The sequence below is a fragment of the Pinus tabuliformis genome, chromosome 2_2 (genome assembly GCF_031772625.1).
Source record: "Pinus tabuliformis cultivar Carrire ecotype Pingquan chromosome 2_2, CPIR1, whole genome shotgun sequence".
Taxonomy (NCBI): Eukaryota; Viridiplantae; Streptophyta; class Pinopsida; order Pinales; family Pinaceae; genus Pinus; species Pinus tabuliformis.
In genome coordinates, this window is record NC_142300.1 from 1111574230 (window position 1) to 1111599743 (window position 25514).

Below are 25514 nucleotides of genomic sequence, written 5' to 3' on the forward strand. Positions count from 1 at the left end.
AGCTAGACTGGCTGCCATATACTCTGCTTCCGCTGAACTCAATGCTATTGACTGCTGCTTCCGGCTGAACCATGACACTACTGCTGAACCCAACCCAAAACAGCACCCTGAAGTGCTCTTCCTATCAGAAGCACAACCTACCCAATCAGAATCAGTGTATCCTGCCAATCTCACTCCATCTCCCTGCCTGTAGTCCAGACCATAATCCACTGTCCCCTGCAAGTACCGCAAAATGTGTTTTGCAGCCACCCAGTGAACCTTCCTAGGCTCACACATAAACTAACTCATCGTGTTGATTGCAAAATAGATATCTGGTCTAGTGTTGACCAAATACATCAAAGAACCAATCAGCTGCATGTACAATGTGGGATCCATCAACTCGGAATCCGAAGCATGAAGCTTCTTCTAGTTGGTGATCATCGGTGTCGACATGGGTCTACAATCCTCCATGTGGAATCTACTAAGGATGTCCACAATATACTTTCCTTGCCCCAGGAAGAAATGCCCCTCCTCCTGCCACACCTCCAAGCCCAAAAAGTAATGCATCAAGCCGATGTCCTTCATATCAAACTCCGTCGCAAGATCTCTCTTGCAGTGCTCTATGAGTCTCTCTGCACCTGTAATGACCAAGTCATCCACATACAACACCAGAATGAGAGGCTCCTCACCAATCACAATAAAGTAAAGGTTCGGATCTGCCTCACTCTTTGTGAAACCCATCCCTTGCAAATATGTATCTTTCCTGGAGTACAAGCTCTGGGAGCTTGCTTCAGGCCATAAAGGGCCTTCTTCAGTCTGCACACATGGGACTCCTTCCCATGCACCTCAAAGCCCTGTGGCTGCTCAATGTACACCTCTTCCTGTATGAAGCCATTGAGAAATGTAGTCTTCACATCCATCTGGTGGATCTTCCAACCCATCTCTGCTGCTATCGATATAATGGAGCGGATCGAAGTATATCGAGCCACGGGAGCAAAGGTCTCCTCATAATCAACTCCCTCTACCTGGGAGAACCCTCTAGCCACAAACCTTGCTTTGAATTTCTCAATGCTGCCATCTGCAGCATGCTTTACTTTGTAAAGCCATCTGGAAGTAACCACGGATTTGCCCTCAGGCCTCGGCACCACCTCCCAAACATCATTCTTCATGATAGAAGAATACTCCTCCTGCATGGCCTCTTTCCAGACCTGTTGGCTAGCTGTCTCCTCATAGCTAGAAGGCTCAGAGTTAAGGATGCTGGTAACCACCGCCATATAGCTACAAAACCTCTCAGGTGGTCTACTCTCTCTGACCGGCCTCTTCGGCTCAGCAACAGATGAGGCATCTCTCAAGGTGTCCTGAAGCCACTTGGTCTTCCTCTTCCCTGAGCGCACTTCTCCCACTAGAGAATGAAACTCCTCCTCCTCATCATCATCAGGAGCCTGAACTCCTGACTGTCTGTCTACTGTCCTCCTGCCTGCACCTGAACCTGTAGAAGCTGAGGTACCGTGTGAATTGTCCATCAGTGGACTCCCTAGTGAACTGCTCTGTGAACTGCTCTGCATGCTGCCTGGAGCACCACCCCTCTGGCTCGGTGAGCCACTGCTCACTGACGGACCTGACATCCTCATAGATGTACCTCTTGATCCTCTTGATCCTCCTGATCCCTGCCCACTGGATCCCTGCGACTGACTCAACTGCTGTTGAGGGTCTCGCTGATCCAGATACTCTAACTCCCGTGACCTCCTAAAGGCCCTGTCCTCCTCGAACTTCACATCCCGTCTGACAACAACTCTCCTCTGTGCAGGAATGTAAATCCGAAAGGCCTTTGAGGTCTCACTGTAGCCCACAAAGATACCCTTCTCTGCGGTGGGCTCTAGTTTGGTCCTCTTCTCCTTGGGTATATAGGAGTATGTAATGCATCCAAAGATATGAAGATGACCAATATCAGGCTTCTTCTCAGAGAAAACCTCCTCCGGAGTCGTGCCCGAAGACACGATGCAGACTCCTGTTTTGCAAGTAAACAACTGTGTTGCAGGCCTCTGCCCACAAGAACAATGGCAACCCCTGATCATGTAACATGGCTTTGGCAGCCCCTATGATGGATCTATTCTTCCTCTCCGCAACCCCGTTCTGCTGGGGGTTGTAAGGAACAGTGAACTCCCTCCTAATGCCTGCCTCCGCACAATAATCAACAAACTCTCCAAGGGTGTACTCTCCTCCATTGTCCGACCTCAGGGACTTGATCTTCCGACCTGTCTGTGTCTCCACAAGAGCTCTGAACTCTTGAAACCGCTTGAAGACCTCAATCTTGGTCTTCAAGAAATAAATCCAGGTCCTCCTGGAGTGATCATCAATGAATAAAACATAGTACTCATATCCACTCAAGGAAACATGAGACATCTGACCACTCACATCAGAATGAATCAAATCAAGTATCCCAGTCGCTCTGCTGTCACTGCTGGGAAAAGGGGATTTGGCAAACTTGCCCATCGCACAACCTCTGCAAGTATCAAAGTGATCAGTACTGAAATCTGGCACACCTGTAGTGATCTCCCGCAATGTCCTCAAGGCTCCATGATACATATGTCCCATCCTGCGGTGCCAAATCTCACACAGCTCAGAACTGCTAGCTCTGCTGTCGGTACTACTGCTCAATGCCAAAAGGGGCTGGAATGCAAACTTGTACACCTTTGCATGGCGTACACCTATCACTCTAGCTGAATCAGCTGGAGTGCCCCTGGGATACATCAACACCTGTCCTCCCCTGAACAGTACCTCATATCCTCTGTCCTCCAAAGCTGAGATGGATATGAGGTTCTTCCTCATCCCTGGCACATAAAGAACATCTGACACTTTCAAGGGAGGTTTGGACTCCCTCTGAAATGTTAGTGTCCCCACCCCGACTGCTCTAACAACTCTGTCATCACCGAGTACTACCTCAATATCAGTGCCACTCTTTGAAAGCTCTGAGAAGTACTCACGGACTCCTGTCATATGACGTGAAGCCCCACTGTCCACATACCAGATACCTGAAGATGCTCCGCTAATCGAGGGAAAAGCATGCTCCCTCTGAACCTGTGTGGCAGGTGATCCTGCACTAGAGGACTCACACGTAGTGAACGCAAACTCCCGGTCAAAACGACCTGCAAAGTCCTCAATCTCTGTTGAAGCTGCCACGTCCTGGTTCTTCCCCTTCTTCTTCTTCTTCTCCGGACACACAACTGCATAGTGTCCCATCTTTTGACAATTCCAACACTTCACCTTGGAATAGTCCTTCTGTGTGTTCCCCTGTTTACCTTTACCTTTGCCTTTGCCCCCACCACTGCTTGTGGAAGCCTGCTTCTTCCCTTTGCCTTTCTTGCCTCCTGCCACCAGTGCTACATCCTCATCCTACTCAACTGGCTTGGCTGCCCCAAGCTGACCTTTCCTGATCTCTGTCTGAATGTAATCATCCCAAAACCTCTCCCATGTGGGAAGGGTCTCACGTGCACAAACCCCATCAGCAAAGTTCAACCATGAACGGGGGAAGCCATTCACTGCAATCCGCACCAACTCAGTGGGTGGAATGGCCTCTCCAATCGCTGCCAACTCATCTCTCACATTAGTAATCTTTGTGTGATATCCAGCTGCACTATCATTACCCATCTTTATGTTCTTCAGCTTCTCATTCAGGACCATCTTCCGGTTCTCATTGGTACTCTGGTAGAGATTGGACAATGCTGTCCACATCTCATGGCATTGCTCTTTCCTCTCACATGAGGAATGCAATGGTCTTTGATTCCATTTAGAATTAGCCTCTTACTCTTATTGTTCTTCTTATTATACTCAGCCAACTGAGTAGCATCAATAGGCACAACAACAGGGTTCTGTGTGGTATGCACCATGATATCCCAGACTTCTGCCTCCTCAAAGATACTCTGCATTCTCTCCTTCCAAATGCTGTAATTTGTATGCCCATCCAGCCTATCCTCCACCTTCAATCCCAATGACATCCTGCTGTCCTAAAACTGAAAAATAGCACTGCTGTAGTAAAAATAAAACTGTTGTTTATGAAAAAATTAGTTTGCTGGAATTTTCTGAGAGAAAAATCAGCAGCTGTAATTTTTCCTTTTGCTGTCCCAAACTGCCCTTCAGCACTCAAGGTCTGATACCATGTAGAAATTTCTCATTTCCCACCCCGGTTTTCAGTTTCACCTTATTTCTCCCATGTAGTTAAATGCCCTTTCCCATAACCATACATTTAACACGCTGAAAAAATAAATATTGCTGAAAACACAAATTCTGGAAATTTTACAGAATGCTGGAAATTGCAGAAATAAAAATCAGCAGTAATAAACAGCCATTAAAACACATTTAAACACTGAGATTTTTGGTCAACTTGACCCTGGAAAAACCCCCTACAACTCTTGGGGAAAACCAGTTCGAGAGCTCTTCTTTATTTCTGAAAATTGCCTTTTTACAGTGAGAAATTTTCAGCAAAAAAATCAGCAAGCAAATTTACAACTGATCTCTTTTCCCATGCCTCACAACAAACTGGAAATTACAGCAAATAGGACAGCAATAAATGCTGTACGGCCTCCTCGATTTTCGTGCCCACTTTCAGCATTAAATGCTGCTGTACGACCAGTATTAAATGCGCTGTACGGACTGCAATAAATCGCTGTACGACCCTCGTTTTGCGTGCAAAAAATCAGCAAACTGCTCCTCGATTTTTGTGCAAACCACTCCTCGAAAATCGTGCCAAAATCTGCCTTTCACTGTGTGCTGAACCAGCTGTACAAATCTGCTCAACTGCTGCCTTGGAATGTGTGCCAAGCTGCTGTTTCCTTCTCCTCCCTGTTCAGAAATCTCCCATTGCTCTCTTGCTCTCCTTCTCCCAATCTGCTCATGAAAGAATGAATGACCTTTTCCTCATTTTCCTCCTTTAATCTAACCCCAAGTGACTTTTGGGTGATCCCTAAATCCAATGGCTGAAATAGATTGAGATGTAAGGCTGAGATTAAATGCTCATTTAAATCTCACTTTTTATTTTTTAATTCACCCCACTTTAATAAAGACCCACTTAGTCATTTATTTCAAAAGTCACTTTTCCTTTCTAATTTTTCATTGATTTTATAAAAGTCACTTTAAAATTAGACTTAGTAACTTTATCACTTAAAGTCACTTTTAAATTAGATTTAACTTTATAAAATTATAAAGTCACTTTAGGAGGAAAATTAAATTCTTTTGGACACTTTTCCCTAGGCCAAAGATCAAAGCCTTAGGGAACCACCTATCCTCTGGTACCGAATTTCAACACAGATCCAGAACGACACCCAATCATCAACTTCATGGTGTCTTCCTTGAGTGGTCTAGTTTTCATGAAAGCAGTGGATACATTGGGAGAATACAAGGATGCACAATTTATTAGTGAGTCACTTATTAAAGTTATTGAAGATGTAGGTGTTGATTCTTGTGTGCAAATCATTACAGATAATGCACCTGTTTGCAAGGCTGCTGGCATGATTGTGGAAGCTAAATATCCACAAGTGTTTTGAACACCTTGCATTATCCATTCATTGAACTTAGCACTGAAATCCATTGCTTCTGATGTGCTTTGGATTGGAAGCATTATTCAGGATGCAAAACATATTTGTAACTTTGTGCAAAATCATACAAATGCCCTCACTATCTACAAGGAGTACACCAATCTATCATTGTTGAAGATTGCTGATACACGGTTTGCCTCTTCATTCATGATGTTGAAGAGGTTGAGGGAGGTCAAGACCGCTCTTGGGTCCATGGTTATTTCTGAGTTTTGGTCTTTTTGGAGAAAGACAGATCAGGTAGCCTCTAAAAGAGTGAAGGACACAGTGCTAGATGATGCTTGGTGGGAGAGGGTAGATCTAATTATTCGGATCATGGACCCTATCATTTCTTTGCTTCGATTTGCAGATACAGACAAATCCATCCTAAGAGAGGTTTATGAGGGATGGGATTCCATGATTGAGTCTGTGAGGAGCATTATTCTACAGAGTGAGTGCCTTGAGTATGAGACATCACCAAAGGCCTTCTGTGATACTATATAGAATATTCTTGTCAGCAGATGGGACAAGAATTGTACATCTTTACATTGTTTGGCTCACTCATTGAACCCCAAATACTACAGCCATGAGTGGCTGAATGGTGGACCTTCCCGCAGATTCCCTCCTCACATGGATGGTGAAATCTCACAGGGGAGGAAAGAGGCATTCAGGCGGATTTTTCAGGATACTGCATTGCTTGATGAGGTGGATGATGCCTTTGCAGAGTTTTCCACTGGCAGTGGTCGATTTGGAGGTTATGATGTGATTAGAGTCAGGGGGGCTAAGAAGCCCTATTCCTGGTGGGCAAATCATGGGGCAACAAGCCCTCCTCTTTAACAGTTAGCCATGAGGCTTCTCTCTCAGGTGACTTCATCCTCTTGTTGGGAGAGGAATTGGAGCACATATGGGAATTTGTATATTGTGAAGAAGAGCAGGCTTGAGCAGTCTAGGGCAGAGACAATGGTGTATGTGCACACCAACCTTCGTCTTATTTACAGGCAGAGGGAAGAGTGGTTGAGGGGAAAGACAAAGATGTGGGGTGTCTTCCCTGATGATATGGGTCTGGACACCAGTGTTGAGTTGGCATTGGCCAACATGGATCTCAATGATCCAGTGCTAGAGGCTGTTAGATTTGATGACTTAGAGGGGTCATCCTCCATAGCAGCAGATGTAGAGGCGACTATGGATACAGGGGAGGAGGAGGATGCAGAGGAGAGCAGTGGGGACCATGATGATGAGGCTTGTATACCTGTAGTTGTTCTATATTTTCTATTTCTATTTGCCATTGGCATTGCACCAACACTACCTATGTAACACATTTTGATTTGATGATTTAATGAGAAAACTGCAGTTGTCAGTGTGTTTATCTTACTATCTTGTAGTTGTAAGTTGTCTCTCAGTTATGAATTATGAATCATGATTTATGTGACCACTGACATGTATTTGAATTTTGTATGTATTGTGCATGCTATAGATGAAGATCTATGTTTGAAATCAATAAATTTGTATCATTAATTAAAATTTGTGTAAGAAATATCTAATTTTTAATATATATATATATATATTTTAAATATATATATATATATATATATATATATATATATATATATGTATATTTTAAATAAAATAATATATAATGAATTCTACGTGTCCTGTTCCGGGGGGTCAACGTGTCCGAATCTGATACTACGAATCCCAAATCCTACGAGTCTCGAATCCCTGTGTCAGGTGACTCAGACTATAACATACAGGAAGGATTGCTGTTCAAGGGAGGACAGTTGTGTATTTCAGAATGTTCAATGAGGGAAAACTTAATCTAGGAAAAACATAGTGGGGGTTTAGCCGGACATTTTGGCATTGATAAGACTTTGGATCAAGTGAGCCACTTCTATTATTGGTCGAAAATTCGTAGAGGCGTACAAAGATTTGTGGCCAGGTGTAAGATGTGTCAGCTTGCGAAGGGACACAGTCAAAATACAGGATTATATACACCCTTGCCTATTCCAGACAGACCATGGGACTCAGTCAATTTAGACTTTGTCTTAGGTTTGCCAAGAACATAGAAGGGGTTCGATTCAATCATGGCGGTGGTGGATTGCTTCACCAAGATGGCACATTTCATTCCTTGTAGGAAGACCATCGATGCCACACATGTAGCATACTTGTTCTTCACAGAGATTGTCAGATTACATGGCTTCTCAAAGTCTATTGTTTCAGATCGGGACGTGAAGTTCAGAGGTCATTTTTGGCGGACTTTGTGGAAAAAGCTAGATACCAAACTAAACTTTAGCTCAGCTTATCACCCACAGACTGATGGGTAGACTGAGGTGGTGAATCGAAGTCTGGGGAATCTGTTACGTAGTCTGGTTGGTGAAAATTCACGACAATGGGATCACATACTCGCACAAGCAGAGTTCGCTTATAATGATTCACCCAATAGGAGTACGGGCAAAAGTCCTTTCCAGATCCTATACGGGATGCACCCCCGTGGTGTGCACGAGTTACAGAATTTGGGTCGGTTGGAACGAAGAAGTGCTGGTGGAGAAGACTTCGCGAAGGTGATCAACGAACTTCATGAACAAGTGAAATCCAAATTACAGGACAACAGCCAAAGGTATAAACAGAAGGCAGATACAAAACGGTGGGAAGTGCAATTCAATGTAGGGGATCTGGTATTGGCACATCTATGCAAAGAAAGGTTTCCTAAAGACGAATATAACAAATTGAAACTGAAAAAAAATAGGACCTTGCAGGATATTGCTAAAGTTCTCTGCAAATGCATATGAACTGCAACTACCCCCGGGCATAGGGATCTCGCCCATCTTCAATGTGGCAGACCTGTACCCTTACATTACTGCTAATGTGGAGGACAGTTCGACAGAACACACACGGGACACCTAGGGAGAGACTGAGTCATGGGTCAAATAGATGCCTCCAGCCAAGCCTCTAGGGATCGAACAAATCTTGGATACTCAGGTGGCCAGGCGGACTCGACGGAAAGAGTACTTACAGTACCTGGTCAAATGGAAGGACCGTCCAATTGAGGACAGTTCTTGGTTGGATGTAGGCCAGATTCAAAGCGTCGGGTACTCGATTGAAGAGCTCATGGACAGGAGCCATGAGATTCATTCACCCCAGGAGCCTGATGCAGGAGCATCCGACTAGGGAGGCGACAGCTGGACAAGCTGTTTTGATTAAGTTCACTTTTAGTTAGTTTTATTTTTATTTTTAAATGAAGGCTATTATAGCCAATGTTTTTATTTATAAACTGAACAGTAGTTAGAATAGGATTTGTTTAAAATAAGTTAGAAATGAAACTGGAAAATAACTATAATGTAACTGAGGGTGGTTCCTCAACAGTATGAGGCTGCCAGCAAGCAGAATCAAAAGTGGGGTTGCTGCCATCTAGATGAAAAAAAGAAAGAAAGCATAACTCTGAACAATTTTTTTTTTTTTTTTTTTTGTATGAATTTAAAGAAAGCTTACAAGTATTCATTGTTTCAGAAGTAACAAGTATAAATTACTGTGCATAGCAATTAAACAACAAATTGTGTGATTAACATTCAAACTGCGCACCGAGACTAAAAGGATCAAATACGACAGAGCCAAACCATCCAGGTACATTACCAAATACATACTATTTGATTTAAATTAGAAATTTACAGTATATATATATATATATATACAGAACTTCCAGATTCCACATAGGCCTCAAGACACAGAGCCCTCAAAAAATAACCAACAATCCTTCATACAAACGAGATAGGTCGAGGAGGGTTTCCACAACCCAGATAGACCAAAGTAGTACACAGACAAAACAACAGACACGACAACCAACAACAGAAGGCCGAAACACATTCCCAGAATAAAAAACAAAATCAACAGGATGGGCTCGTTGCACAGGAGGCAACTAAGTATCGACAGAACAACAAACTGAAACCCCAAGGATTAAACAACTATAGCCTGAAACCAAAATGCAACTGCAGAGCGCAATCAAGGAAGGACCCTACCCAATTTAAGCACATTGGACCCAAATCTTCAAGGACGAGACCACGACGTTTCATCCCCGAGAGCCAGCCCCTTGCAGCCACAACAAAGAGGAGAGGGATACCTGCACAGTGACAAGAAGATTGTCAGAGAGGAAGCATAGCTATATAGCACACAACAACACTAGAGAAAAAACAAGGAACTTGACCCACAACGAATACCTGAAGGGGAGGCCGGACTCCACAATCGAGCCACGAGTTGAAACCCCAACTTGAGCGCAACCAACGGCCGAAGTGCCATGATACCACAACCTGCTCACCAGGAGCAAGGTCGTTAATAAAAACTACAGGAAGGCGAAACAGTGGAATTGGAACAGGGTTTTACCTATCAAATAAGCAACCAAGCCATCGATGAGAGTACCAGGTAGAGGGCCTGTGAAATGCGACCAAAACCCAGTTAGAAAACATCACTTGCAAGTTGTAAAAGAATCGTTCACAGACAGTCGAAATAAGGCATACCCAGAATGACAAACCAAACCTGAGACCTCCACGGAAAACCAAGTGTACAACAGCCACCAGGTCCAACGAAAAACATTCATATAACTAGCAAACGATAGAGGACCGGAACCAGAGAAGAACCAAGAGGATAGCGGGCAACAGAGAACCATCTTCTTCCAGAGCTGAACCAGACGAGCCACAGAGGAACGAAAGCATAACTTAAACGAACAACAACGCAAATGAGACCAGGTTGAGCCATACCATAGACGCCGTGCTCACACAAAACGAGACCAACCTTGGGCGGCATGCGCATTAAAGGCACCATAAACCCTCGCCAAACCTCTATGTCACAGGGTTTGCCGAACTTGAACCTTCAGGTTCGAAATTCGGCGAATCTCAAAAAAAAAATTAAATTTGTTTGAGTTCGCTGAACCTGAAGGTCGAACCTCATTCGAATTCGAACCTCAACGCGAACCTGAAGGCGAATTTTATCGAATTTGAAAAAAATTTTTGGGATTCGATCTTAGGGTTCGTGGGTTTTATTTAACTGTTTAGCAAAAAAACCATGGGCGCACAATGGTTAGAACTTAGCCCGTGGGCCGTAGCCATGAGGATCGATCTGAGTGTGACTCGAGTCTCGTGCATCTTGCAAACTGGAAACTTGAGTCGTGACTGCGTGCTGCATGCTGCGTCTTGCATCCTGGAGTGAAGCACTGAGACTTGAGCAAAAGAACGATGTGGGATGCAACTTACCCTAGTTCCACAGGCTGCAAACAAATGTCATATTCTGATATTCAAACCCTGCAAAAATCCTTGCAATTATTTATGTAGCATAAATGACCAATTCGTCACCAAAGCCCAATTTTGCATTTTCCAGTGCTTCATCAATCCAATTTCTGTTGAGCCCAATAGGGAGTTTTTCATTTAATATTATTCTGACAGAATTGTCTTATTCGAAATGCATCTTGGGTGTGAAACTAATTCTTGACAGTGAGATTGAGGTACTGTGTTAAAGCATCAAAGCATTGACTAAAGATCTTTAAATGGTGAAAATATTTTCCAGGGGTAGGAAGATTCATTAGCAATTTTGATGACCCCAAGAAATCTCCATATATAAATGGCAAACAACCTGAGAACCTGAGATTGTATAGCAGATTGTTTTCTAACATTTGCTAGATTGGTATGTCATTGGATGACTGAAGGATCCTCTTTCCCTCATTTTCCCTCCAAATCTCATCTTCCAAATTCTAAAATAATGACGGGAAAAGAGGGTCCACCTGTTCTTCACACAGTTGGAATATTACATCAAGAACAGAAAACAAAACATCCCTTGTAGCATTGAGAAGCAAAGTTTGTGTCCATCCTGGTTTCTTATCAGAACATTTAGAAACCTCTTTATGAAATTTTTGATTCGTCTTTTCATTGGTGACTCTCCTATCTGAGTAAATGAGAGGTAGAGGCATAATATTACCTTCTCTCTGTTCATCAATTGTTACCATACAAGCACCTGCCATTTTTGCTTGTGCATCCCTATTGTATTTGTGACCACTCAGAGCTCTGGAAAGGCAGAATCAAACACTATATTGTTTACAAGATTGTGTCAATTCACATTTACCTACCTTGAAATTTGGTAAATGTTCTTTTTCATAAATTGTCTTCAAACACTATATTTCATTTTTTCATTTGCAAACTACTATTGTATATGTTTACATTTAACTAGATGTTAGAATGATTACATTATTCATGTATGTTTACTAATAAGAATTTGTATTCATGTGTTTATGGACCGATTTTGAAATTTTTATAATTTTGTTATCTATATATATATATATATATTCTGAAAAATATGTATAGTCGAACCTAATGTTGAACCTCATATGAAACTTAATCGTTGTCGAACTCAAATTCGAACCCAAACCGTGTGACATAGCCAAACCTCGGTGTGTGCCAGTGCGGGAAGGACCAAGGACGGGCCAGCTGCTACATAAGTCTTGCCACGCAACGAGATCGCCATCAATTGGGCATATAAAGAAGAGGACGAAGGCACAAGGAAATTCATTGTTTTGTGCACAAAGGTTTGTGTGACAAGACAGAGCTCACAAGTTTGTGAGAGAGCCTTGATTGTGGAGAGCACAGGAATTGTGTCCTAAGAAATAGGAGGCACAAGTGCGCTAGGATTTAGGAGTTGGTTGTGTGTAGAGAAGAGGAGCTGGGTCCTAAGAAATAGGAGGTAGGAAATGCGCAAGGAAATAAGGATTTTCCCAATAAAATAAGATCTGATATGTGCTAGAGATAGGGGCTCATGCGCGCTAGGAAATAGGGACCTAGTGCGCAAGGATTAAGGAGCCTCTAGTGCGCAAAGATCAAGTAGAAGAGAGCAGGTTTTGCAGAGCAAGTCAAGGAGGCAGCAGAGGAACAATTGTGTGCTAGAGGGTTGAGATTAAGCAGGATCAAGGCCAGCCAGGACCGATTGTATCAGCTGAGAATTGTGTGAGAAGCATAACGCCTTTTCAAAGAGATAGATTTCTTTGTAACAAATCCAAGTGCTTAAGAACAATTAATAAAATAGCCACATCAAGCAAGCACGTTTTCTTTGTTGGGTTTTCTGGGTTTCATGAGAAAACAAGTGTGTCAATTTGTGCTTGTGTTTTTATCTGTGTTTTTATGCCACTGCTTATGAATTATTGTGAGATTCTGTATCTTGGTGAAAGTAAACTAGCTTTCAGTTTTCAGATATTCATCTAAGTAGTAGTACAGTTTCATCGGTAAACCCTAGGTCCTTCAAGGTGCAAGGTTAGGTCAACTACAAGGCTGGTTACTGATCAAATCAGCAGTGTTGCTAAGGTCCTAGCAACTTGCTATATGGGCATAAGAGGGTAGGGACCAACTGTCACCTCGGTCCAAGCCCCTGCTATTTAGGCCCAAAGCTCCCTAAGGGAGGAGTCCTTAAATCAACCCCAAGTAACTCCTCACTAAGATCAGTACCTTATATGTAGTCATTGTTACCCACCAAAAAGTGGGTAATCCATAGGAGGATTTTTTTCTCCTCCTTGGACAGCCAGCCAGCCAGCAGTCCTATATGGTCAAAACATAACATGATGCCAGGATCCTCCACTTCTTGCTGCGGTCAGATTTCACTCTTCCATCTGGCATTCCTTCTTGAAGGTGGGTCATCCATCAGCAGGTACTTCGACCTTTTTGCAATCATGTGCTTTCATTTAACATTATAGGCATACTAATATGGATCAAGGGGCAAATTGGACTGATTGACCGATCTTGACTGTAAGGGGGAACTTCTTATTGTTGAAGAATCTAGGGTAGTTATAGTTAGTGATATTCTTCTTAGCTTGATAACTATTTGTGAGGTGTTTTTAACTTTTCTTCATAGTCTTCACTTGTTATTATTAGAGTGTGTCTTCTTAGTTCATCAAATAGCTACCAAAAACAAAGAGACAAGAACACGAGGTGTTGGCATGCTGCTAGGGCCAAAACCTCTCCCTCTTGGAGAGGAAAACCCACACAAAATTCTTCTTAGAGTGATTCCAATTGACAAATACCAAGACCACAATCCTTGACCTGCCAGGCCACTCCAAGACCAAGACACCAATCCTCTTCTAGCTGTGAGATCATCATTACTGTTGCAACACTGAAGTCAACTTTACTGCATTACTGAGATTGCCATTACTGCTGTAGTACCAAGGCCATTACTTCTTCTTTATCGAGATCTTTGTTAAGATTATGACCTGAGGATCATGACTGAAATTATGATCACCATCATCCAGAATGCTTGCTGATACAGAGTGTAACCTTGTTATATATATGCCGAGTCTCTGGCTATGTTTCCTTCATGTATTGAGATCTTCGTTGTTATAGGTATGCTGTGACTGTTTATTATGTCGAGACAGAGTATCATAGTTGAGTTACATCATAACAAATACGCTGTGATCATAATTAATCCAAGACTGTAATTATGCCGAGAGAAACTATATCAGTTATGCGTTGACTCAGAGATAATGCTGAGATTGTAATTGCGTTGAAACTGTGATCACAGGAATGCCGAGACAGTGTATTCTCTTCCTTCACCGAGACAGAGTATCCACCGAGATTGTATGCCGAGATACTACACTTTGCTGTGCTTACCGAGACTTAGTTACGATGAAGTCATTGAGATTGTCTTTATGTCATCCATCCGAAGAGCTTGATGCCTTCTGAGATTGCGAAATCATTCTCACTGTAATTGTCTTTTAATAGTCCGAGATCCTGTAGCTGTACCCACGAAGAATCTCAGAGAAATCCGAGTTATATCCTTTTTCTTTTGCGCAGACCCTATTGGGTATATATAGTGGTCTGTCCTATGGGTAAGCCGACTTGAGTTCATGAATAGATATGTCACTTTAACTGAGCCGACATGACTGTTCTTCAATATATATTTTGAGACCGACTTAACTGATTTCTTCATCGTTTTGCAGGCAGACTTCTTCGTGCTTGTCTTGGAGGATTGTGCTTGTCTTGGAGGGTTGTTCTGGCTTGTATACATTTTACATATGTGCTCAAGAAGAGCTCTTTACATGTCTTTGACTCTTTGACTTTCCTAGACCTATGGAATGAGCAAGAAACTCATTCTTATAATTTACAACAATAATGTTTCTTTTTCTTGACAAGTACAAAGATCAAAATTACATTTGTAAATATCGAACCTAGTTACACTTTCTTCAACACTTATTTCGCTGCCTATGTGTTTTTTTGCCTCAGTTTAATTACTTTGCACTCCTTTGATTTTGCTGCCTGTGTGCTGCAATTCTCGGCCACATTCCTAAGATTTCATGCCTGCAATGAATCAATCATGACCTTGATTCAAATGCCTTTTGTTAGGGTTTCAGCCTCCCAGATGCTAATAATGGACTTGGCTTTGATACCATATCAAGTTTGCACATGCCCTTTTACAGAACATTTGCTGAGTGAGAAGAAAATGTTGATATATTAATCAACGTGTAATAAGGATAAACCTTTACAATTAGATGTCTTATGAGATAGATGTAAGTTGGTGGCAACCACCATCCTGTAACTCAAGCCAATTAGTCGCCTAATTTAATCCATAACATATAAGTACTATGATAAATAAATAGATTATGGTATGACTGTTACACTATATAAACTCTATTCAATTTAACTACTGTAGAATTTCAATCTATATATTTCAGCGTTGTCCAAGTAAGCAACACAGTTATTAAAATTGCCCTGTGTTGTATAACAGGCAAACTCCAAGGCTCGAGAAGGGCGTGTAATGGTGTACAATCTTGTTGAAGCGACTCAAGAATTTCTCTCTGAGATTATTCCCAACGATCAAACTCATCATCAGAGTTCAAAGGTTTTTCTTTTGCTGTAATTTTGACTACTTTATATTTTATCAATGGAAGGTACAAGTGTAATATAGTTCTCAATTTTGTGTGATGATTTTAGTTTTGTAATGAATGCAATTTTTTGATAGTGTGTAAGATTCCCACCTGCAATGGCTTAAGATAAACCCACAAAAGTTCTGACTTTGAATGGTTTAGTTCACTGTGACATTTTAACAAACAATTTTTGTACCAAGTGCTGTAGATGCATTTTTTGCTTCTGGCTCATGTAAATATATAATATGCTGGTACAATTACTTGCGGAGATACTACAGGAAATTAATTTAATATTGACATTAGACCCAGCAATCAAAGTAATGCTGATAACAAGAGTAACCACTACAAACTTTCCACTTTTCAGTGAAGTACATGTTCATATTTTTACACAGTGACAGTGTAGTTGCTTACATCCATTTTATTATCCTAATAGATAAGGAGAAAAGCTAATACACAAACAAAAATCTGGTATATATAAGCACTTTTTATAATGGCTTCGACTCACAGTTCGCTTCAGCATTAGATATACCAGATCTGGACAAGCTGCAAGCAGAAATTTGGTTATTTCTCCAGCATATATCAGCACCTTAATTTCAGCTCCAGCAAGTCCAGAATCACGTCCCTTTGTCTCTGCTTGGGAATGCGTTCAGTCCAGAAGTATACAGGAGGAAACACGGCCCCTTTACAGCAACAAACTTGGCCCCTTTACTATTTGAACTCAGCCAGGGAATGAGACAATAACTCGTCCCTCTAAGTGGAATGAAACTCGTTCCCTTGAAGGTAGGACTTTGAACCCAGGTAATCACAGAGCATATGGTCCATATGGCTGTCGAAACTCTGCCTCAAACCCATATTTTTCGACCCATTGAAGTGTGGCAGAGCTTAGACCTCTACTTTGGCAATGACTTCCTTGGATTTAGCTTGACTCTCCACCTGTGAGAAGAACTGTAGAAATTACAGTCTCTGGAAATAAAATCAACTGATAAAACCTCTTCAAGCTTAATATCTCCTGCAAATCTCTCTCCATGAAATCACAGTGGTGAAATCTGAGCAATTTCACTCTTGGAACCAACTAGGGTGTCTAGTTTAAACATTGAAGTTAGCTATGGCGGCTAGGGTTTCCCAAACCCTAAGCTTCTCTCCCAAAGACTTTTTAAAATCCCTTTTTTCTCCAAAATGGAAGTGAATGAATGAGGAGAGACTTCCTCATTTCCCTTTTTATAACTCACTTACCCTTTCCCTCCAATTAAATATTTAAAAGCACTTTTTCCTTTCTTTATTTAATAAGTTGACTTTTATAAACCAATTAAAGTCACTTTTAATGCCAAAAAATGCTTAATTTGCCTCTGTGGTCACTATGGCCAGCCAAAGCCGATTTTCATCATGTTGCCCTATAGATCTTTTCGCTCTGATTCAAACGAGCTATTACACTAAGATGTTTCCCCAAGTAATCGGCCTGAAACAATACCTTAAGTGTAACTAACTAGACTATGCCTATTAATAAATCCGTTTTATGGAAATCGTCAGACTCAGAATGCAACGAAACCAAGAGAAAACCGTGAAGAATTGATCTTGATGATGAAATATGGTAAGTGATCCTAGTTGGACCCATAAAACTACTCTTAAAACCTCCGGGCCCACCAATGGAGTAATCCTGCTCCTATGACTAGGTTGACACAAGCTTTGGGAATCCCTCTTAACCACCTCACATGATAATCCAAAATTTGGGGACATTGCAGTTTCCCCTCCCCAAAATTGCTTTTCTTCAAGCAATGTCATGGCGTGTTGTCTCTCCACAAGCTGATCCAAAGTAATACCAGGGTCCCAAACCATCCCAATCATTGTTAAGCATTCCTCGCCCCATGTACTCCCCAATAAGGCATAGATGCCAGAGGCCCTCAGCATATTGGCAATAAGTAGAGCATCTTGACAATGCAAAATCTCGGCCATCTCCGCCAGACGCTGCTCTATCGAAAACCCAACCTCATGTACCTCAAGAGTGAACTCTTGGAACTACAATCCAACTCCTGATGAAAAGGGTCCTCACCCACATAAACCAACCACTGTCACCTCCGAGGCCATCAATGCCAAATTGAAATCCAATGGAAGATCTAAGTGATCTTCCTCTGTAGAGACCAACTCACCCATAATGGTAGTTGAGCTGTCAAGACCTGTAATGCCAGGGCCCCATGCTAGTCTTAAAAGGAGACTGCCATGTTTCCATCCCACCACTTTGATCATATCTTATTGCTACGACGAAGTATTGCTAATTGTTGGCGCCCATCCATGCCTCATCTCTAATCCCTGTATGCAAACAATAGACGGACACCATGTATCATGAATCAGTTTGGCACATGCAAAATTGCGTTGCTCTTACTAGATCACATAGAGGACTCTACTATCCCATCTCTTGGTGATGTACCCAATTACTTCCTGGAGCCCACATGCCTTCTTGTAAAAGAGGTTTGTCATCCATTGTGCCCCATGCTCATACAATGCCTCAAAATGTCCCGTCGAAGGTGTGTCATGCAACTTCCCACTGATCATCTTCCTAAGTGTGTACTTAGGGGCGGAACATACGTTTCCTTTGCAGTAGGTCACGCCATCCCTGATCATATATCTGTCAACTTACGCTTCGACCATATGCCTCGACTGGGAAGTCATCCTCCTATCCACACTGCATTTTGTCTAACCCAATTGTCTAAGGTGATCCTCCATGTGTAATGAGAGAGCATCAAAGAACAACAACAAAAGCCTCTGCAACAATATGTCACACTGGAAAATGATAGGGGCATGGATTGATCCCAAGGGCATCATCAAGAACCAATACGGATACCCAAGGGTAGTCCTACAAGTCCTTCTGCTCTTCGACCTTGATCATGTGATGTTCCTGTTAGAAAATATTAAAGGCAGAAAGATTTTCTTATCTTTGATAATTACTTGCGATGTTCTTGAATTCTTATTAACTTTTTGTTTCTTCTTTAACTTCTTTTCATCAAGTAACTATCAAAACATTAATGCTTGAAGATCAAAACAATAGAGACATACGATGTAGGCTCTCAGCCAAGGCAAAACCCCTCTTCTAGGGGAAAACCCAAAGTTCTCTTTTCTTCAAGAACCAAATCAAATGAGACAACCAAGACCCTTTGACCAAGACAAAGTCCACCTCCAATCCACCATGTCAGCCTCCCAAGAAGATTAATGAAATTCTAGCCCATTTCTTCATAAGTCAACACAAGTCAGCTCTTCAAGGTAAGTCAACAAAAGTCTCAACCCTCTCTGTAACACTGAAATCTCGTCCTGCACTCTCGGCCCTGCACCTTCACACTTCAGCGTTAGATCTACTTGCACGTCTGACAAAAAAGAGCAGATTTATGGTCTTTTTCTTCTTCGCTTAGATTCATTCCTTCTTGCAATTATTAGACCTCCATTTCCAGCCTCTTCGCACTCCTTTCTTTCCATAGAGGTTGCAGATCAAATTGATTGATAGATGATCCTCTCAATAGGTCGAATGCTCAACTATTTATAGTGGTTGAAGGCTCCTTAATGAGGCCGACATGAAGAGTGGGCATGCCGACTTGGTGGAGGAGTGATAGGTGACACATTTTACATAAAAATAAATTTTTTCTTTAATACAATGAGCCCAAAAAGGGTTTATGACAAGACGACATGGACAATGACTCATGACATAAACCCTAGAAGTACAGAATGGGTGCTTTGACCTAGAAAGAAAATAAATAAAGCATGAAACCCATGCTTATAAATAGTTTTTCATTACAATAATTATTCTTTTCTTTCTTTTGACAAATACATTACATCATGACTCAAATACAATTATGAAGACCAATACTAGTACATTTCTCAACAATTCCAATCGAAGATCATTCTTTGATGGATGCAATGCTCGGTGACGCTCATCTGTCCACTCATCGATCTTGGGTAAGCTAGACCCCATGGTATGCCTGACGTCCCAGTCATCTGGTCTCCTTGGAAGCAATGCTCCAAGATCAAGCTGTGCAACACCATACAACACTGCACATAACCATGCATCCCTATGCTTCCTTTGAATACCAATGCACACCGCATATCTCTGTACCCGATTGGGTATCACTGCTTGCTGTTGACGCACCCTGCATTGTCTGGTATCTTGCATGCGCCAATGTATCTGCCACCCTGCTAGTGGACCCACTATGATGTGAGTCATATCTCCTTCTTTGTCTTGGTAGACCTAAGTGGCATGACTCCTCACATGCTAATGGGAATGTCACTGCTGTGCCGATCCTCGGTGGCTCTAGTTCTCATACATTAGTGGAAGAACATCATCCCCATATACTGCTCTATTTGGTGGCATACAAATGCCATCCCATCTGAATAACTCCTGTCGGGGCATGCTGACCACCTTGCAACTCCATGCATGAACGATGTGCCAAGACATCTCCTGAAATCTGCACACTCCTCCGTCAAACCAACTCGCCACTAGTGTTGACCAAAACTTTGATGGGAGTGTGAAGGAACATGAGTGTTTGGTCACTGGGTCAATCACCCTAGCAATGCCATAGTCTTAATTCACACATGGAGAATGATTGAAAATCCCATGTGAATCCCAATGCCAACTTGGGCTTCCAGTATTCACTCCACCTATGTCATCTGAGCCTGGATCCTAGATAGATGTATCCTTGGCTGAAATATACCTGTCTCCACAACTCATGGATGCACAATCAAAAACCTCTGGGACATCCCCCTCTGTAAGTGCTATTTCATATGGATGCTCCTTGTGCTCAACTATCACAAGAGGCTCCTCAATCAAATTATGAGTGCCCCTAACACCCCATTGTGTGATGGTCGCCATGGTTAACTGACTATCTGCCATGAAGGTTGAAGAGTGTCCATAACTCAACCCTATACAAAGTTGCTCAACTTGCAACTTTGATTCTTGAAGGGCCATCTTAGTGCTCTTCAAGGATTCCTGGGTGATCTCAAGCTCAAGTGTAAGCCTATCAACTTCCTCCTCTTTCCCTACTAGCACATCATGATATATCTTAACAAGCATGAGTAGGTGATTTCTGTTTGAAAGGAGGCATAGGTAGTTAGATTTCATCTCTACCAATGCCTTTTTGAGACTATAGAAATTTGCAAGTGAAGGCTCTGCTCCCAAACTCTCATGTGTCACTGCACTCTTCCAACAATAATCTGCCAACAATACCTGTGTATCATCATATTGCCTCATGGCTGCCATAATCTTCTCTGCGTTCATATTCAATTGGTTTTCCAAGTTATGGGCATAAGTAGGCTTATGAACATTTACTTCATCAACTGATGGGCCTGGGTTTGCATCACTGACAACTTGTCTGTTATCATCTTTGCACACCTCTTGGGGATCATCATCAACTGTCGTAGCCTCATGATTTTCTTTGTACTCATCATCTAACTCAACAATCTCACTAAGTGACGACAGACATTTTGTAGCCATTTCTAACTCTCCTTCATTCGAAACCCTTGTACCAACCTGTTGGGATGAATCTGTGCTAGCTTCATCTTCAAAGGGTATGACTTTTCCAATTCGTCCTAGGAGGTTTGGTCATGGTCTTCACCTTCAGCTATAGGAGCTGACTCTTCTGTATGAGTTAATACATTTCTCCTGTCCTTATTTGAAGTTTTGAACTACTATTCTCCTTTGGGATCCCTTCAATCCTTGCTGCCTAGTCCTTAGCTATCTTTTCATCTTTGGATCTGCTATTCCTTTTTTTATTTATTGCCTTTGATGACACCCATACTTCCATGTGCTCTATCATCTTTGCAAAGGTTTTGTCATGATCTTCAAAATTTTGGGCAAACAATTATTTCTGACTTGGAAGCATTTTCCCCTTGTTATAATCTGCCCTTTAAACCCAACAACTGTCCAAGAACATGCTCTGATACCACTGTAAGATTCCCACCCGGAATGGCTTAATATAAACCCACAAAAGTTCTGAGTTTGAATGGTTTAGTTCACTCTGACATTTTAACAAACAGTTTGTGTACCAAGTGCTGTAGATGCATTTTTTGCTTTTGGCTCATGTAAAATTTAAATATATAATATGCTGGAACGATTACTTGTGGAGACAGTACAGGACATTAATTTAATATCAACATTAAACCCAATGATCAAATTAATGCTGATAACAAGAGTAACCACCACAAACTTTCCACTTCTCAATGAAATACATGTTCAGATTTTTACACAGTGATAGTGTAGTTGCTTACAAGCATTTTATTATTCTGATAGATAAGGAGAAAAGCTAATACACAAACAAAAATCTGATATATATATAAGCGCTGTTTATGATGGCTTCAACTTACAGTTCGCTTCAGCATTAGATATACCAGATCTGGACAAGTTACAGGTAGAAATTTGATTATTTCTCCAGTGTATATCAGCACCTCAGTCTCAGCTCCAGCAAGTCCATAATCACGTCCCTTTGTCTCTGCTTGGGACTGCATTCAGTCCAGCAGTATACAGGAGGAAATGCGGTCCCTTTACAGCAACAAACTCGCCCCCTTTACTATTTGAACTCAGCCAGTAAATGAGACAATAACTCATCCCTCTAAGTGGAATGAAACTCGTTCCCTTGAAGGCAAGACTTTGACCTCAGGTAATCACAGAGGATACAGTCCATATGGCTGTAGAAACTCGGCCTCAAACCCATATATTTCAATTTTCGACCCATTGAAATGTGGCAGAGCTTAGACCTCTACTTTGCCAATGACTCCCTTGGATTTAGCTTGACTCTCTACCTATAAGAACTATAGAAATTATGATCTCAGGAAATGAAATCAATTGATAAAACCTCTTCAAACTTAGTATCTCTTGCAAATCTTTCTCTCCATGAAATCACAATGGTGAAATCTGAGCAATTTCACTCTTGGAACCAACTAGGGTGTCTAGTTTCAACACTGAAGCGAGCTATGGCGGCTAGGGTTTCCCAAACCCTAAGCTTCTCTCCCAAAGACTCTTAAAGAGCTCATTTTCTCCAAAATGCAAGTGAATGAATGAGGAGAGATCTCATCATTTCCCTTTTTATAATTCATTTACCTTTTCCCTCTAATTAAATATTTAAAAACACTTTTTCCTTTCTTTATTTAATAAATTAATAAAGTGACTTTTATAAACTAATTAAAGTCACTTTTAATGCCAGAAAATGCTTAATTCACCTCCGTGGTTACCCTGGCCAGCCAAAGCCCATTTTCATCATCTTTCCCTGTAGATCTTTTCGCGCCGATTCCAACGAGCTATTACACTAAGGTGTTTTTCCAAGTAATCGGCCTGAAACAACCTTAAGTGTAACTAATTAAAATATGCCTATTAATAACTCCGTTTTACGGTAATCGTTGAAATGCAACTGAACCAAGAGCAAACCGTACAGAATTGATCTTGATGATGAAATATGGTAAGTGATCTCAGTCGGACCCATAAAACTCCTCTAGAACACTCTGGGCCCACTAATGGGTAATCTTGCTCCTATGACCAAGTTGACACAAGCTCTGGAATCCCTCCTAACCACCTCACACAGTAAACCTCACACGGTAATCCAAAATTTGGGGACATTACATAGTGAATGATTACAACCAAGGTAATATAGATTAGGTAATGTACATACATACAACAGTAGGTAGTATACAGATTTATCAAGAGGAGATAATGGATAGATTTTTTTCCCAAGAAAAAATTGTATATTTCTATTTCAAGGAGAAACGAACATATATACATTGTAATGTGCATAGTAGTACTCAATAGATGCTCTTGTCAAGCAGCAAGATATAAGCACAAAAAATGTTTTCCAACAGAAAGATTCCTTCTCATACATCTTAAACAAATATCAATGGAAACTGCCATATAGGCTTTCAACAAAAAATACTGTCAGGGAGTTCTTAGTGCAGCATAAAAAACAGAAAGAAACTAATTTATGAACACCCTTCTGAGCCTGAACCTTGGATCTGTTGCTGATATCAGCCCTAATGATTAATCATATAGGGTCTAAGAATAGCTGGATACCGAGTTCCTACTACTTCTTCCTGTGTAGATATTGTATCTGCATTCAATTAGAGTTTGTTTAGAGACTTTAGACAGTGCATCAGCGCAGACATTAAGTTCTTTATACATATATATGTTGAAAAGAGATTTTTGGAAATCTTCTTTCCAAGTAATTAATTTGAGCCAATAGATGGCTAGCTTAGCGTCTTCTAAACTCTGGATTTGTAAGGTTCCTTTCTCTATAGCCAGCCTCATCAACATCCACAGAAGGTCATCTCTGCTGAATTATATGTTCCTTGTCTCTCTCTCAAAAAAATATGAGTATAAGACTTCCATCTACCACTGTCATTAAAAGACAAACTAGACTACAAGATTATGCCTGTCAAAAACGGGAGGAGGCAACTGCCAACTAATAACCAATTACTCATGATCTAGTTTTAGTCTACCTTTGTAAATTTTTAACAAATGTGCTTAGATTCTAACTGGGATATGAATGAGATACATAACATAAAACAATACATGTTACAAAGTTTTTGATAAAGGTAAAAGGAACATCGTGACAGAATTGTAGACTGACAAACTGGAATGGAATGAATCTCTTGAGTCTAACTGCTATGCTAGTCCTTTCTAAGTGTGATGTAATTTAAGAGCAGGCATATGATAAATATGACATGTTTTGTAATTATTGCTTTTATACTATCATTTGCCATTTATTGAATGAAGTCATTCATTTGTCAATTCTCATTCCTCTATGAATCTTGTTACTTGATAATTAAATCATCTAACTCAGTACATGACAGGTGATTATATCAATTTGGCTATCTTCGATAATTATACTATATTTTTTCTGTCAGAAACTATTGTAAAGGGATTTTTATTGCGGTGAAATATTTTGTACTCTGTAGATATGATATCTCATCAGTTATGTTGTTTTGCCAGGCTTCATGTTCTGTTGTAGCAGCAAATGATGGATGGATGTCTGAATCTGCAAAGATTTCCGGGGAGGATTCATTTTTCACTGGAGGACCTGAAGTGTATGGTGTTATTGATCTCTTCAGTGATTTATGGGTGGAAGGAGGTACATCCTGGGAAACTGAAGGTGCTTTACATGTGGGTTCTAGCAAGGGCACAGTATTATCACAAGGGCTAGCTAACAGAATGGAAAGGGGCACAAGAAAGAATGATTTTCTCTCTGATAGTCATGATCCCTTGAAAAATGCAACTATTACAGAGAGAGAACCTGAAAAACCATTCGTGCAGAAAGGAGCTCAGCCTATGTCGCAGGCTCGAAAGCTTACTAATATGATGACACATGCAACTGGGAAGTTAGAGGTTCTAAAAGAAGAAAGTGAAGATGTCATCAAGGATCTCCCTCCTAAAGCTTTTAGTACGACATCTGTGTCAGAATTTTTGCAAAAAATTCGTAGTGGCTTGTTTCGCGTGGGCCGAGCAATGAGGGTAAAAGCTCTTAGCAGATCTTTTTAAGCTTTTGGTATTAGAAGAATATTTTAATTTGCATGCCATCATGTCAACTTATCTATATTCAATATTGCTTCATACTTGAAGTTCAGAAGGGCCATCACAAGATAGGTTATCATAGTTCAGAAGGGCCATCACAAGATAGGTTATCATAGTTCAGAAGGGCCATCACAAGATAGGTTATCTTAAGGTTAGTGATCATTTGGGAGCTCTGTGATAGTCATCTGATTTTTTCCAAATTCATCTATTAGTAGTAAATACGACAATAAATGGCTCATATTTACTATTTGGTTATTTCTCTTGGAAAATATATCCCCATTGTAAACGTTGAATCTTGTTTATTTCTACAAATAAAGTTAGACTGTAGGAAAATCTTTTATAATATGTATTGTGCATATAGAAAATAGTTAAACTTATGGGTTTAATATTCACTTGAGGCCATGAGCTGACCTTTTTGTATCTATTATGGTGACAAGCCTACCTTTGGAACACTTTATTATATTGAATTTTTTGCTATTTTAGGCTAAGACTGACCTAGTCAAACCTCCTTGGGGCCAGTACCCTACCTCTTGGATGGTATATTGTTATTTCTCAGTTTCTC

General features: G+C 41.1%; 1 protein-coding gene across 3 annotated transcripts in view; it reads left to right on the top strand.

Annotated features, from left to right (window-relative positions):
- Positions 1-25514, top strand: part of GCN2 (protein kinase family protein) — a 444532-nt gene that overhangs the window by 36684 nt on the left and 382334 nt on the right. For all 3 annotated transcript variants that reach the window (XM_089405809.1, XM_089405808.1, XM_089405810.1), the window contains 2 exons: positions 15285-15398; positions 24374-24892. In XM_089405809.1, coding sequence (XP_089261935.1) covers positions 15285-15398; positions 24374-24892 — 633 coding nt within the window. The remainder of the gene's footprint in view (positions 1-15284; positions 15399-24373; positions 24893-25514) is intronic.